Source organism: Lonchura striata, chromosome 1A, assembly GCF_050655825.1.
Source record: "Lonchura striata isolate lonStrDom1 chromosome 1A, ASM5065582v1, whole genome shotgun sequence".
In the NCBI taxonomy this organism is placed as follows: domain Eukaryota; kingdom Metazoa; phylum Chordata; class Aves; order Passeriformes; family Estrildidae; genus Lonchura; species Lonchura striata.
Window position 1 is genome coordinate 69,399,284 of NC_140741.1, and position 14,513 is coordinate 69,413,796.

Genomic DNA, 14,513 nt, shown 5'->3' on the forward strand with positions numbered 1-14,513 from the left:
GCATGTGCAGTGATAGCTGTTGCTTGATTGAAGCAAGGAGGACTCTGAAGGTTTCTTATTGCATGATCAGTGTCTCTAAGAGGTTTCTGCCATGTACAGCAATACATTTCCATAGTTTTGAACAGTGGACAATTTTTATAGTAGTTTCAGAGGTCCCTGTGAGACCTGACACCCCCACAGAATGCAAAAATTCTTTATATGAACTTGCCTTGAAGAGCTCATGAAGGAGCCACCCTGAGAGCAGTTCACACTGTTTCTCATTGAAGCTGCTCCACAGAAATTTGGTGTGTGAGATGTAGCACCACTAAAACACACTTCACATCATCCAGTTTAAAAAACAAGCTGAAAGATCTTTGCCATGTTCTCTGGACACATTCAAATCTGGAATACCCTTGCATCTGCTGAAAACTTCTATGGTGTTTTGCTTCCTCACCTGCAAGCAGCTGCAGCTGGGTGATGATGGTACTGTTCAGTTTTATCTACTGAAATATTAAGTGAGAATCTTTCTGCCATATCAAGTGGATTTGATAAGACCTGAGCAACAGTATGAGATTCCTACTGAAAGGAAATAGTTCAGGGATTAAACTGCAGCTGAACATAGGCTTTGTAGCCCATGGAGTGAGACAGGGAGGGAAGAGCTGGTAACAGTGGGATCTGAATTAAAGCACATACTCAGCTTTTACTGGAAACAGCACAGCAAATCCCAGTGATTCTCTGGTTTGTCCCTTAGCCCTGTGAGTACAGTGTGCAGCACTCGGCTGTTCTGCCAGTCAGGCAAATGGAAGCCTCTCGCCTTTTCTTTCCTGTCCCATTGATTTATCTCTGCAAACCCACATGCTGTGAGATTGTTTTTGGGGTCTGTTTGAGGCTCCAGCTTTTCATCAAACTGACAGTGGCAAAATCTGCATGCAGGTTTTCACGGCAGTGAAGAGAGACAGAGTTTCCCTGAACGTGCTTTGTTTTGGATGCTGCTCATCTTGTGAATGATGCTTTTTAATGGAAAGGAGTCTGAATGGTCACATATGAATTATTTGAAAACCATCATTTACTTGTCAGCTCTTGATTAAAAATGTTGTGATTTGATGAGTAGATAAGTTTTCTATAGCAGGATAGGAAAGTGCTACTTTTCCAAATTAAATAAATCATGAATTCATTGTCTTCAGGTCAGTGTATTTCTGTGGATTTTCACTGGGTAGAATACAGCCTTTAAAGAACAACCACCTTACTTTTTTTCTCCTCAGCTTTGCCACTCAGAAATCAGTCCCGCATCACAAAAATTGCAGATCTGGCCATTTCCACATGGAAGTTTTTGCTTGATACAGTAAAGGGCTTGCTTATCCACAGAGGTGTTTTCCCCACAGCTGACATGACACAGACAGCACAAAATGCACAAAATGAGACTTTGCTTTTGACACACATTCACAGTATTTAATATACTCAGTATTTAAAATGTCTTTAGGGTCTCAGTACTACTGAATAGGCTTATTAAAATCAATATGGGTCTTCACACACTTCAACTAAATAATTTGTCAAGTTCTTCTCAAAAAGGGGGAAACTCTTGTCTCCAAGTCATTGGATGAAGGCTGTTAGAGATGCCATTGTTATAAAATTGCTGCCTATTTAAAAAATACTGATGTTTTCTCTGAGAGCCTTTACTTTCAACAGACAAAACTAATCCAGCAAAAGCATGACTGTTGCCAATGTAATATGCTGCCTTTGTGGTTTAGGATATCTTTAAAAGGCCTTTCAGTGTAGATTCACATCTTTTTTTTTCCATTTTACAGATACTGTGAACAAGGACACTGAACCCAAAGATCCATTTCCCATTCCAAGAAAGATTATGGCTGAACCAGACTACATAGATGATGACAATCCTGAATTAATTAGACCTCAGAAATTAATTAATCCTGTGAAGTCATCCCGGAATCATCAAGATCTCCATAGGGAGCTGCTTATGAATCAGAAAAGGTAAGAGTCTAAAAATCACTTGTGCCACCCCCCACCCCAAACACACAACTGGAGTTTTAGTTTCATCAGAATCACATTGTCCCCAAAACCCAGCAGACACTGTTTGTTGATTCAGATCTTGTAAATTGAAAGACTTTGATTCTTAACCATGGCATTTATTTCTGTTTGAGTTTCAGTGCAAAATCTTGCCTTAGAAGGCTTCTCATTTTGTTTTTGTAAATACTCAGATGGTCAGTTTTGAGAGGAAGCAGTTCAGTTCTTCTCTACTGTATGTCATTTACTTGGCCACCGTAATTTGTCTTGTACTCTTAACATTATCAAGTATTTGACAAACAGTGGGATGATAAAATCTGTGGGCTTTCACAATTCCCAGTGCACTGAGTTTACTTTTAAATCAGAGAAATCATGTAGTTGATTTTTCATGCAACTGTTCTCTACCTATTTGATCTGTCTCACAATGCAGTGTGATAGTCTGGGCCCTGCTCTGCTCTTGCACAAGTGTTTCTTTTTATGTTTTGCAAATGCTCCTCTCTGGGATGGGATGCACAGCTGTTGCTCTATATATTGCTTTTAGAGATGTAAACAACCATGTCTTCATTTCATCAACTTCAGAGACACAAGCATCTGGCCCAGAAATAGCTGAAGTTCTGTTAATAAATGTCTTCAGCAATAGAGAAGTAATTTAGAAAACAGATTAAGAAAATAGCCACCAGACCACCTGGTGGAGGAAAAGGCAGAAAGCCAGTTGCTGCTCCTTTGTTTAAACCAACAGAAACTAACTGTGATATCAGTTGGTGATTTGTTGTATTGAAGACACCCAAAATGGACTTTTCAAAGGCAAGGTGTGGGCATCCATAAAATAGAAGTGGAATAACAGTATTTCAGAGTGCATTTGAGCAGAAAGCTGGTGGTAGCAGCCAGTCTGACTTTTTGAAACCTTAGACCTTGATAAAGAAGAGTAAAAAGCCATGAATTTGGCTACTCCAGCACAAGTGGATTTGTGTATTTGGCAGGAAGAGTCACAGTATAGCAGTTTTACTCTCTCTCTTTCTTTTTTTTTTTTTTTTTTTTTTTTTTTTTCTTTTTTTCTTTTTTTTTAATCCTTTGGCATTGTAGTATTTGGAGGGGAGAAGGGGTCTTTTTATATGTAGTAGCAAAATCCTCAGAAATGCTGGGCTAAGAGACTTAATTCTAAATGAATTGCATACACAATATAGCATTTCTTTAGTGATGAAGAAGGAGAAATATTTTACAGAATGCCAACTGAATTGGAAGAAACTGGCCTAAATAGGTGTTTGTCCTATTTTTCGTTAATGGGATTAAACATCAAAGTCAGTTCCTGGCACCAAGAAGTTTATAGTCATTGAAAGAAAAATAGTTGAAGTTTCCTGATGATCTTAATCTAGAGGATGTGGAGGCTGCAATAAATTAAGACTATTTTTTTCTTTTAAGTTTATGAAAGCAAAAGCACTTTTGAATAGTATGGAGTTCTTTTCTTCTAGGAAAATATCCTATTACACAGAAAAGTTGTGCAGACCTCAATACCCTCTCTTATCTTATTGTAATTTTGATTAGTTGCAGCTGGTAATTTCAGATTCTTATTTATTGGTGCAGAAATAAATACTTTGAGGATTTTCACCAGCAGAAAAATGGGTATCTTTTAGAGGAGGGTTAGTCTTCTGTGCTTTGTGTCACTGTGGTAGCTCTGATAGGGGGCTTTTCAATAATGCAGATATTAGGCTCTGTTCTGCTTTGTTACCACAAGCTGTCAAACATATAGAAAACTTAGAGTGCTCTTGTAGAAGTCTGCTGAATGTGCTGCTTATTTTGTTGTGAAGACTCAGTGTAGACATCAGCAGCTTCACTTTTTGGGCTCATCAGCTCTGAACAGCCAGAAATGGATGTTGGAAGATGTTAGTATTGGTTCAGTCATTCTCCATGCTCACTGTGAGGAGTGTCTGTCAGGTCAAGATCTGGTATACTTGCAGAAAGAGTAGTTGTTTTGGGGAGAAATAAAATAAAAAAAAAAAAAAAAAAAAAAAGGATTCAGGTGGTGCTATCTCAAGGCACTAGTCACTTAAATTGTTTTTACTAATTAGGAGTCAACCTCAGCTCTGCAAAATATTGGTGCTATCCCTCACAGAGATTTTAACCATATCAACTCTCGCTTGTGTTGTAACACACTTTGCTTCCTCTATATCAAAGCCTTAGGATTTGTGATTTAACCAGAACAGTCACCAGGAGGTGATACAAAACCCCAGTTAATCCAGTATCCACCAGTTTGTTGCTTTTCCTTTTTACATAACAGTGGAAACAAGATTGACTTTATAGTTCTGTTACAGATCTGCCATCCCCACCTGACTGAACTGATGGGTTGTATTTACTTGTAGCTTCAGCAGGTTCCCTTTTTTACAGCACATCTCAACCAGTCTGTGCATCTGCTTTGTTGTGCAACCTCAGTGAGAAATGCAGCAGCAGTAATGTTACCTATTGGCTGCTCTCTGGTTGTGGCTGTTTTGAGTGCTGATTGCCACTGTGGCAGCATCCACTGACTCTGCTCTCACCAATCCAGTAGCAGCAGTAGTAATAGTAGTAGTAATGAAAAATGACTCCAGCTTCTCCTGCCTGACTTCAGTTTCATGTGTTAAAATGTAATTAAAATAGCATGAAACATAAAATATGAACACAGTCTTGTAGCTTCTGTTGCGCTCAGGCCATGAGATCTATTATGAGAAATAGGGAGCAGCGTTTGGTGTTGCTAAATATTTGATTTTGCTGTCAGGGTATCTACAGGGATAGAGTGTTGCATAATATATGCAGTCATTCCTAGATGCCACCATAAAATGGCATTTTAATGTTTTATTGGATATGCTGTCAGATCTGCATATTAATGAATAATTGGGCAACCACAAATGTATAGTAAGTAGGAAGGGTAAAAATACGCTTTGTGAAAGCTTATTCAGGTTATTGAATTTCTTAAAGTTGAAATAAAAAATGGTTGATGTTAAACTTAACGCTGGATGCTTTCACATAATCATCTTCACAGGGAAGGCAACAATAACAATGACAAATTTTAGATCTGTCTGCTCTACCATAAATGATGCTAATACCTGAATAACAGGGACAACTTTGAGTCTTATACCAAATTTTGAAACCATCGTAGCATTACAGAGATAAAAGAAAATGCTGAAGTCACAAAAATGAGTAGGAGTGAGTATCCATGTGTGTGCCATTATAAATAATGTCATGCATCTTCCCAAGGAGTGAGCTTTCTCATTCTGGAGTAGCTGGCTTGGAAAGCAATTTGTGCTGAACAGGCTCAAAACATTCCATTCATGTACCACCTAAAGCCTTCTCAGAGGAAGAATCCTCCAGGCTTTGTCTGGTCTCCAAGGTGATGGCAACTTTTTTATTCTGGATTTTTGTTGTCTTAGGCTCTTTGTGATGTTTCGTGTAGCCTGAGAGCTCTCACTGGGAATAGCTTCACAGCCAGGCTTGGGTAAATCTGTCACATTTGCAAGGAAAAGAGAGAATCCATGATTTCCAGGAGCAGTGTGACAGACTACTTTTTAGTTTTGCCCATCCAGACTTCTATGGGCAGAATAGCCTGCACAGGGCTGTCTGAATGCAGTCCTTCTGACTTATCCAGCACCAAGCAAATTCTTCTTGTCCAAAATTTGTTTCTAGCTCTGATAGTGTCTTCATCTGTGATGGATTTTTCCGTCCATTCTTTTGGAATCAAGAGAATTACAGTGAAGACTAAATATGCAAGTTAATGAAGTATACAGGAGAAATACTAGCATGCACATTAAAGGGAAATATTTTAAAGGCTTAAATTGTAGCTTAGGGTACTGGTTAGAAATTAGGCAAACGTCTGCATGATTTTTCCTTTTAATTATTTATTTATATCCTAATGTAAATGTAAATGATTTTAGTAAAGCTGCCTGCAATTTTGTGTGAATTCCTAATTGAAATGGATCTCTTTTTTTTTCCCCCCATGTAATTTGAAGGGGTCTTGCACCTCAGAACAAACCAGAGCTACAGAAGGTGATGGAGAAAAGGAAACGAGATCAAGTTATTAAACAACAAAAAGAAGAGGAAGCACAAAAGAAGAAGTCAGACCTGGAAATAGAGCTACTGAAACGGCAGCAGAAACTGGAGCAGGTAAGATGAGGAATAACAGACATTTACACATCTGCATGTGAGCTACTCACCTGAGGCTCCCTTTGTAGACAGAAAAGAAGCAGCAGCTAATTTTTAAATTCAGGTATCTCTTAGGATAAGTCAAATCACGCTCTTTAATTACCTGTTGTCACTTGCTGTATAGGAACTGCTTATGGGGTCTGCTTTTGGTCAAATGGGTCCTGCACCAGCCAACAGGAATGTGTGTGGAGCACTGATGAGGTTTAACCATTGAAACTGTAGTGATTTAATCAATTTTTGTAGTCTAACTATGATCCACTAAGAATGGCTGTTAGTCTGTAGTACATCAAAATTACATTTAATGAATGAAAACCAACTGATCCTCTGGGTTATGTAAGAAACTAGATAACTTCTAAAAGATATTTTATTGTCTTAAAATGTGTGAGCCCCTTGGTGTTTTCAAGTGAAAGAAAAAGTCCTCAGACCCTGTGCATGGAGATGATAATGGAGTTGGAGTTCTTTTGGTGAAGTGTTTTGCCAGGCACGAGGCCAGCCAAACGTCTCTGTGCCTCTGGAAGCACTTTGTGTGCCTGAGAGGAAATATCTCCACAGTGAAACAGCTCATCAGAGAAGTCACTGTGCATCAAGCAATGCATTTATTTTAAAATAAATTAATGCTATAAATAAATGCTTTAAAACAGTACCTCCTGTGTTTCTCAAAAGAAATCAATTAAGCCAAATAATTAGTGTTCAAAATTACATATAATCCAATCTTTATAGGTTTTAGGGTTTTATTATAGGTTGGGTTTGTTTGTTTTAATTAGGTTTAGAAATATTTTTGGAGAAAGCTATTGTATTTGTTAGTGTATCATCCTATCATTTTTTCTTATCTCTCTTAAGGGCCCAGCTTTGAATGGTTCAGCTTGTGGGAAGATTTGATTTGAAATTGTGCCATGCAACATAGATTATGTAGATCAGAAAATTCTGTTAGTAGAGAAAGAGCCTGCCCATGCAAACAGTGCTGTGATTTTGTAAACATCACAGGAATGGCATTAATTGACAACATGACTCACGGAGGGACATTGTTATGATTTATACAAACAAGGCATTGTCCCTTGTCAGTGAGCCAGAGACAAAGGAAAGATTATTAAGGTGAGCAGTGTGTGTTCCCCATTAATCAGGGAGACCTTGGTCTGATAAAAAAGGGAAAAAAAAACTCATTCCAGGACCTTTTGTTAGTTTTCTAAAGGGTATTTTCCTCCCTTTCTGCCAACTCATCTGCCTTCCCTAAGGATTGCTAAGCTTCCATATTCTGTGCCATCTGTGAGCCTGTGCTGGGTGGGTACTGCAGGGCCTTGCCACACAGAGCATTTCCATTCCTCACATGGAAATTTTGAGTGTCTGCATGGGCAGGAGCTCCAGTTTGGTTAAAAAAGTCAGTGAATGGGCTCTCAAAAACGAATGGCTACGGGCCAATGAAGATTTTTTGGTTTTATTGCTTTTTGTGATAGAAAAAACAGATAACTCTTAAAGAGGATCAAGTTAGATACAAAACTTCATAGCTAAACATTCAGAAATCAGTTCTGCAAGTGTGCTCAGTAGTAGCTGCTCACGTGTTCTCCCACGAGGCACATTCTTCCTTGTTCTGTTGTAAAAGCCAGAGAAGGGAATTACTGTTGTTTCTTTAATGAAGATGTCCAAGAATTTCTTAAAAAATGCTTCATCTTGTTCTTGCACTGGGCTTACAGAGTTTTTGTCTGTCTGGCGGAGGTAGACATTTGGAACAAGCTAGAGCCAAAGATTTGAAAAGATTTATTGTTTATGAGAACAGATACTCCCAAAGAAAAGCAATTTTATCTTTTCCATGAGACAAAGAAAGGAAGCAATTTAAAGAGTTTGGCATGGCCAATTATTGAAACCTTTCATTTTTTGTCTTGTATTTCAATGATGTGTTTTCTAAACTTTTTTTTTTAAACATGTGATTCCCTTTTAAGCTGGAACTGGAGAAGCAGAAGATACAGGAAGAGCAGGAAAATGCGCCTGAATTTGTCAAAGTCAAGGGCAACTTGAGGAGGACGGTCCAGGAAGCAACAGAAGCACCAGATTCCTAGAGCCAGAGCCTGCTTAGACTTCCAGCTTTCCTGCAGAGAGAGGCTTTTGCAAGGTGTCTCACATTTGCCCCCTCAAGAGGGAAAATAACAGCATCCAGCTGACACTTACTGAAGATGAGATTTTTAATTCCTGGGACGTGTGAATTGAAAAGACAATATCGTAAACAGATTGACTTGCCAAATACAGTCCTGAGATCAATGAATAAGGAGTGTCTTTGTCAGTTCAGTGTCATGGACCAGGCTGACATGCTTTCTCAGAGATTTTAACCAGGGATACTAGAGAAACTCCTTCAGTGTTGCACTGCTTTAACTCTTGTGATCCTTTTTAGTGGAGATGATACACAGATTATATTTTGCTTTAAAACAGAACAAAAATCCTCCTGTTATATCAAGCTTTGCTGCGCAGGTAGATTTCCTCCATCTAGACCTACAGCTTGTGTCTATCCCACAGAAATGTGTGTTTAGTTGGAGTTTTTATTAACTCTAGGAGAATATGAGGTGTGCTAATTACTGCTGCCCATCCCCACTAGGATAGGTAGGTATGGGCGTGATAAGAATGCTTAAAATTCACCAGCAGTGAAAAGTTAAGCAGCCTTAAAGCCCATTTCTTGCTGTTTGGCATGTAGAATTTGGGCTATGAAAGAATGAAAATCTGATGATCGTTTCACAGGGAGACTCCAGAGGCTGATTTGTCTCTGTAAACTTATACTGTTGTGTGCAGGCCTGTGAAGTGCTACCTGTGAATTTACCTCTCAAAGCAAAATTATCTGTCTTCTACTTTTCATGTTTTGAAATCCTGCTTACTTCGGTGTTGTGGCCTTTCTCCTCCAAGTACATGCTGAACAGAGTACAGTGTTAACACATCACTTGGTAGTGTTTGAACTGATTTACTGGAACTGATCTACCCATCAGTTCCTACTCTTTGCTTGCAGACACTTGTTGCAGTTTCTGCAGTAAGGAAGTGTTTAAACCAGACCAAACTAATTACTGGAATCTACTGAAATGGAATTTTTCCCTCTAAAGTAAGGCATAAAATGAAATTCAGTTTATCCCATCCTTTATTCAGCCTCAAGAAAGAAGTGTGTTACCACTGAGACTTTGGGTCCAATTCTGTCATCTCCTGCCTTTCTACAAGTTGCCCCTGTGACTTGCCATTACATAAAATATTGCTCAGCTTGCACAGGGATGACAGAATCTGATCCTTCATGCTTATGACTACTAGCCATCCAGGAAAGCCTGGGATGAGAAGTGGGGAACAGATTGCTCATGTAGGATTATAGAGTTGGATTCTTACCTGGTGTGATTGGGTGCAGATGTATCTTCACAATGTGGGGAGAAACCCTCATCTTCCTTGGTCAGAAGAGTCCTAGCTCTCACTGAAACTGTGTTCATACATACCTGCTGAGGATCTAATCCCTAGCCTTTGCCTTAGGATGCTAAACACAATAATTTCTACTTTGTAATTACATTGGACAGAACTGTTTGAGAACACTTTTTATTAATATCAGCAGTGGCATGTTTGTATTGTAAAGGTGTGGTGGAGGGTTGTTGGTTTGGTTTTTATAGTTCCTTTTGCCTTTCCTATAAGTATTGGAAATTTTAAATACAATTTCAGATTAGCACTGGGGACAATACACTCACAATTAGAAATGTTTCCTAGATACAGACTTTAATTTGTTAAGATACAGGCATTTTTTTTGTGAGGACATAATCAGATTGAGGGTAAATTGAATTGTGATAAGCATATTGCCATTGATTTAGACTTGCAGTGTGACTCACGTCTGGAAGATTAAATGTGAAGATGGTCTAAGACTGTTCAGATTATGGACATACAAAAGGCAAAGGCCAAATGTAAGACTCTTCCATGTATTAGCTCAACAAAGGAGCACCCTGAATGCTGCAGGTACTTCCCTCTCTTCTTCCCTTCTCCTGGCAAGAGAGGCTCTTTTCTGGCAATACATCATTCCAACACTTGCACTGATTTTGTTTCATGTTATTGAGACAGAGCTATGTCCAAGCCTTCCACACCCCACTCATGCTTCATCTTAGCTGTTCCCAGCCTTCTAAACATCCTGCCTCTGGGTTTCAACTCCACCTTAACCTTCTGCTCAGTATGGAAAAGGCTAGAAGTGAGTGAGGAAACCTTCCTCTGCCTTGAGCAGACCATTTGGTGTTAGCCATTTCCCCTTGGTGATCAGGGCAATCCTACCACTCATACACAGTGAAATGAAGTTGGTGGCACTGGGAGTGCTGGGGGACAAAGACCTCCTGTTTGGCTTCAGTGGCTGTGTTGGATCTGGCCCTCAAGGCTGAAAGCAGCCTGCTTTCTCCCCAGGTTAGTTTGTGATTCAGGGTAGAGTTTCTCTTTCTGAAACACAGGAGGCCAGAAAACTCCCTTGTACATACAGCATGAAGTGGTTTTTTTGTTGTTTTTCATTGGAATTAACTCTCTGTGTGAACAGAACATCAATGTGTGTGTTAGACCATCTTTGAATCCTGCTAATCCTTTAGCCTAGGAACCCCAGCCACCTTCATATCAATTTTGACAGGAAAAAGCTTGTATTTGAAATCAGGATTGGGCAACCCTTCAATGGGTGACCAGTTAGTCACACCACAAGTGTCCTGTGCAGCTATTTAAGTAGGAAACTGCTTGGCAGTGAGTGTAAGCAATTCCTGCTCTGCCCTTCAGCTATGTGGGTTTTTGAAGCAATCCAGCAAATACTTCAGTGATCTGAAAATTGCTCACTTACCACTTTGTACTTTTTTAAAAACTCTTGCTTTTGATAGTATAGTAGTAATTTTTTTAGCATTTTGTGGCTTTAACATTCTGTTAATATCTGCACTTGTTTGAGTGTACATATATAAATATATATAAATATAAAAAGGGAGCCTTAATGGATTTGTTTTCATAATTTAATATTTTTTGTATTTGCTCTTGTATAATTGTTTTTAACTAAAGGTATTATGAGAATGAGGGTGGAATACTTAGAACCAAAGTTATGCTTAATAAAATCTGCTACATGCTTGGTGTATGTGGTTTTGTCTGTTGCATCCTGCCAAAAGCAAAACCTTGGAGGCTGCACTGAGATTTCCAGATTGTTTAAAATTCTGCAGTGTGGGGGGAAGTATTGAGATCGTAGTGACTCTTGGTTCCTTAAACCCTGCATCCCTGTTTGTATGTGCAAAAGTTGACAGAAAGAGTTTGCTGTGTCTTTAAAAGTATTATTGTTCAAATAAATTTGATGCAAAGAGTTTTTAACAGGACTGTGCAGCTGTTCAAGTAATCCAAGGTGAGGCAGAGCATGAGGGAAAACTTCCAATGGGAGTCAAGTAATTGTGGAAATAATTCCCTGTTAATCCTTGGAATTACCAGCATTGCAATAGCTCAATTTCAAATGGGAGTGAGAAGAGTAACAAGGCTGGTCCAGGGTTCAAGTCCTACAGTTCTCCTTTTAATTTAGCCAATGCTCCAATGTGTGGTTCTAATAGGAAAGACTTGGGCATGAGGAAGAAGTGCAAGCACAAAGGATTTGCTGGGTTAGGTCAGACAGCTCAGTGCCAAAGAGCAAAATCCTATGTCAACAGCAGATAGGGGAGGGAGCAGGGGATGGACAGGGCTGGAAGAGGTGCAAGCCAACAGTTCCCACAGAGATCCTCAGCTCGCACCAGTGAGCCCTGCTCAGCAGGTAGGTGACAGTGGAGAGGGAGCTGGAGAGGAGCATGGGGCAAAATGAAGTGGGGGAGGAGGAGAGCAGTGAATTCAGAACAGATGTCAGGAAGTGCTTTTTTCCTTCAGAAACTGCTCAGCATGTGGAGCGGGTCCTGGCAGTCCTGCTGATGCAATGGCGCTGGACCCGCTCCCGGAGCTCTCGGATGCGGGGGAGGTAGAACAGAACAGAGAGTTAATAAGGGCTGAGTTTCTGTGGCCTGTTGGAGATGCTGCCCTGTGCTCTCCTACCTTGAGTGTAGCCAAATGTGTTTTGAATTATCCTTCGATATTTCACTCCAGCTCCAGGAAGAAAATTGCGAGGACATGTGATCTGCTTTTGTAGCATGTCCAGAAGAAAAGATGATCCTCCTTTTGTCTGCTTTTTTGGATTGCATTGAGCTAATAGGTTTTGTCATGTGGTCCACTGGGGGGCTTTGCCTGTGCTCCTGTGGCCATAGGCAGATGGGTTGTGTCATGCCATAGCTGTGTGGAAAGAAGTACTTTGAGGTCCCTTAGCTGCTCATACAGGGTCCATGGATAGTGTCTTACAGGGTCCTGATGGCACTTGTGGTGACCAGTTGCACTTAAGAAAATAACTGGAAACCAAAGAGCTGTTGCTGTGCAGCTTCCATAGCATCAGAACTGATGTTTATAGGGGGAAGAATGGGAGGGCAATTTGGGTTCTCAAGGCTTTGTAATAGAAAGAACACAAACACTTGATGAGATGTGGAGGAGTGGAAATACAAGATACTTTTTCCCTCCCCCTGCCATTTAAATAGTTTGTGCTGTTTGAAATCTTTCATCTATCAGAGTAAAAGTTTGTGGTGCTGTTGTCAGTATTAAGGATGACTCTCCTCAATGGAAGTGGTGGAAACTGTGGCCAGAGGAAATGGTGGTAGTAGAACACAGATGTCCTGACTGTCACTCTAGGGCTTATGCTCCACTGCTCATGTTTTGGCATAGCTTCAGACCTAGGTGAGGGCTGCACTGGGTCCTTCCCATGGCCTGCAGTGCCTCTCTGAGGTTAGCAGGACCTGCTTCTGTTCTCTGGGCTGATTTTGCTGAACATCAAGTACCTGCCTTTGAGCTAATTGTAGATTTTTCATTTCTATGAGAGCAGAGCAATCAGCCCTGTGGAGTGTATTGGGAGTGTATTGCCTTCCTTTGAATTTGGAGGAGCCCACAACACCTGACTCACAGGGAACACTGTCTACCTTGCAAGGATTCTGAAGCCAGGCAGTTCAAATGCCACCTCCAAACCACCCACTCTTTTTCATGGAGTTTTGTGCCCCAGGACAGATGAGGCACTGGATGCCTTTAGTAAATTTGGCCCTTCATGTCTGTGTGGCTCATAATGTGATCAAGAGCCCATCTCTGCACTGTCTCAGCACTCTGGTGCTTGGTGCCATGGAGTCAGCCCAGGTGCTTGGAGGGGACATGTGGCTCTGCAGGGAGCTGCAGAGAAGGGACCTGCTCCAGGCCAAACTGACCAGCAGGAGGGGAGGTGGCATCTCCACAGTGGTGCGAGGGAAGGAGGAGGATGTGAAACACCTGAGGTGGGGCTCCAACAGCCAGAATCACCCACTGCTGTAGCCATAGGACTTGATTATCTAACTAATCATTTTCAGAATTAAATTCCATTATGCACCCAAGTCTAATCTCTCAGGTGGACAGCATGAGCAATTCAACACAGATTGAGGGTGGCACATGGAAACTTCAGCCTGATTAGATGGGGACGAGAAACATGTTTCTTTCGCCCTCTTCAGCTATTCAGAAACAAATCTTTAATAATGCGATCAAAATGCTATCTACTTTATTGTGCTCAAAAATTAAGAGTGCCCAGAAAGCCTAAGCCCCTGAGTGGGGTTCATTTAAGGAAAGTATTGGTTGGTATAGAAAGGCAAAGGGAGCTGCCTCTGGAGTCAGGACATGGCAACCAGCCCATCTGGAATGGTCTCCTTGAAAGAGGGGTTGTGTCCATCTGGTTATCTTTCCTTTAACTCTTCCTCTGGTAAATGAAGCCTAAAAGAGTCTCTGATAAAAGCTGATCAGGATTTTGCTTTCATCAGTAGCAGCAGAAAAAGAGAGACCCCTTAAATTTACATTCCTAAACCTGAAACATCCATCATCACTGTAGTTGTGGGTCATAAGGGGTGATTTTCCCTAATGTGCAGTTGGAGCTCTTGTCTTCATCCAGCCTTATTTTGGTGTTAATCCTTTCAGTGAATTCTGCTCTGTACAATTTCAGGGAACCACCTTCATGAGCTGAGCTCAGCAACAAAGTGGATTTGGGGAATTTGGGCCAGTGGGCCGCAAACATCACAGCATCTGGTTTGTTGGGGAAATTTTACTCTCATTTCTAGTACAGATAGAATTAACTTCTTAAATACCAAGGAGTAAATTCTCTTCAAACAGAGGTCTTGCATTTTTTATAATTTTCTTGTTGCAAGGGAGTTGCTTCTGCTATATACCAAGAACTCTATTCCTGTGTATTAGGAAATTGTTATGATAACCAGAGAAGACGTGAGCTGCAAACTAGCTACAGGCCCCTCTGCAGTTAGACCCACTCAGTCCTGATCCTG

General features: G+C 40.5%; 1 protein-coding gene across 4 annotated transcripts in view; it reads left to right on the forward strand.

Annotated features, from left to right (window-relative positions):
- Window positions 1–11,254, forward strand: part of FAM107B (family with sequence similarity 107 member B) — a 118,273-nt gene extending 107,019 nt beyond the window's left edge. For all 4 annotated transcript variants that reach the window (XM_021531014.4, XM_021531017.3, XM_085569589.1 and 1 more), the window contains 3 exons: window positions 1,785–1,968; window positions 5,979–6,132; window positions 8,106–11,254. In XM_021531014.4, coding sequence (XP_021386689.4) covers window positions 1,785–1,968; window positions 5,979–6,132; window positions 8,106–8,222 — 455 coding nt within the window. In that variant the 3' untranslated portion in view covers window positions 8,223–11,254. The remainder of the gene's footprint in view (window positions 1–1,784; window positions 1,969–5,978; window positions 6,133–8,105) is intronic.
- The last annotated feature ends 3,259 nt before the right edge of the window (window positions 11,255–14,513 follow it).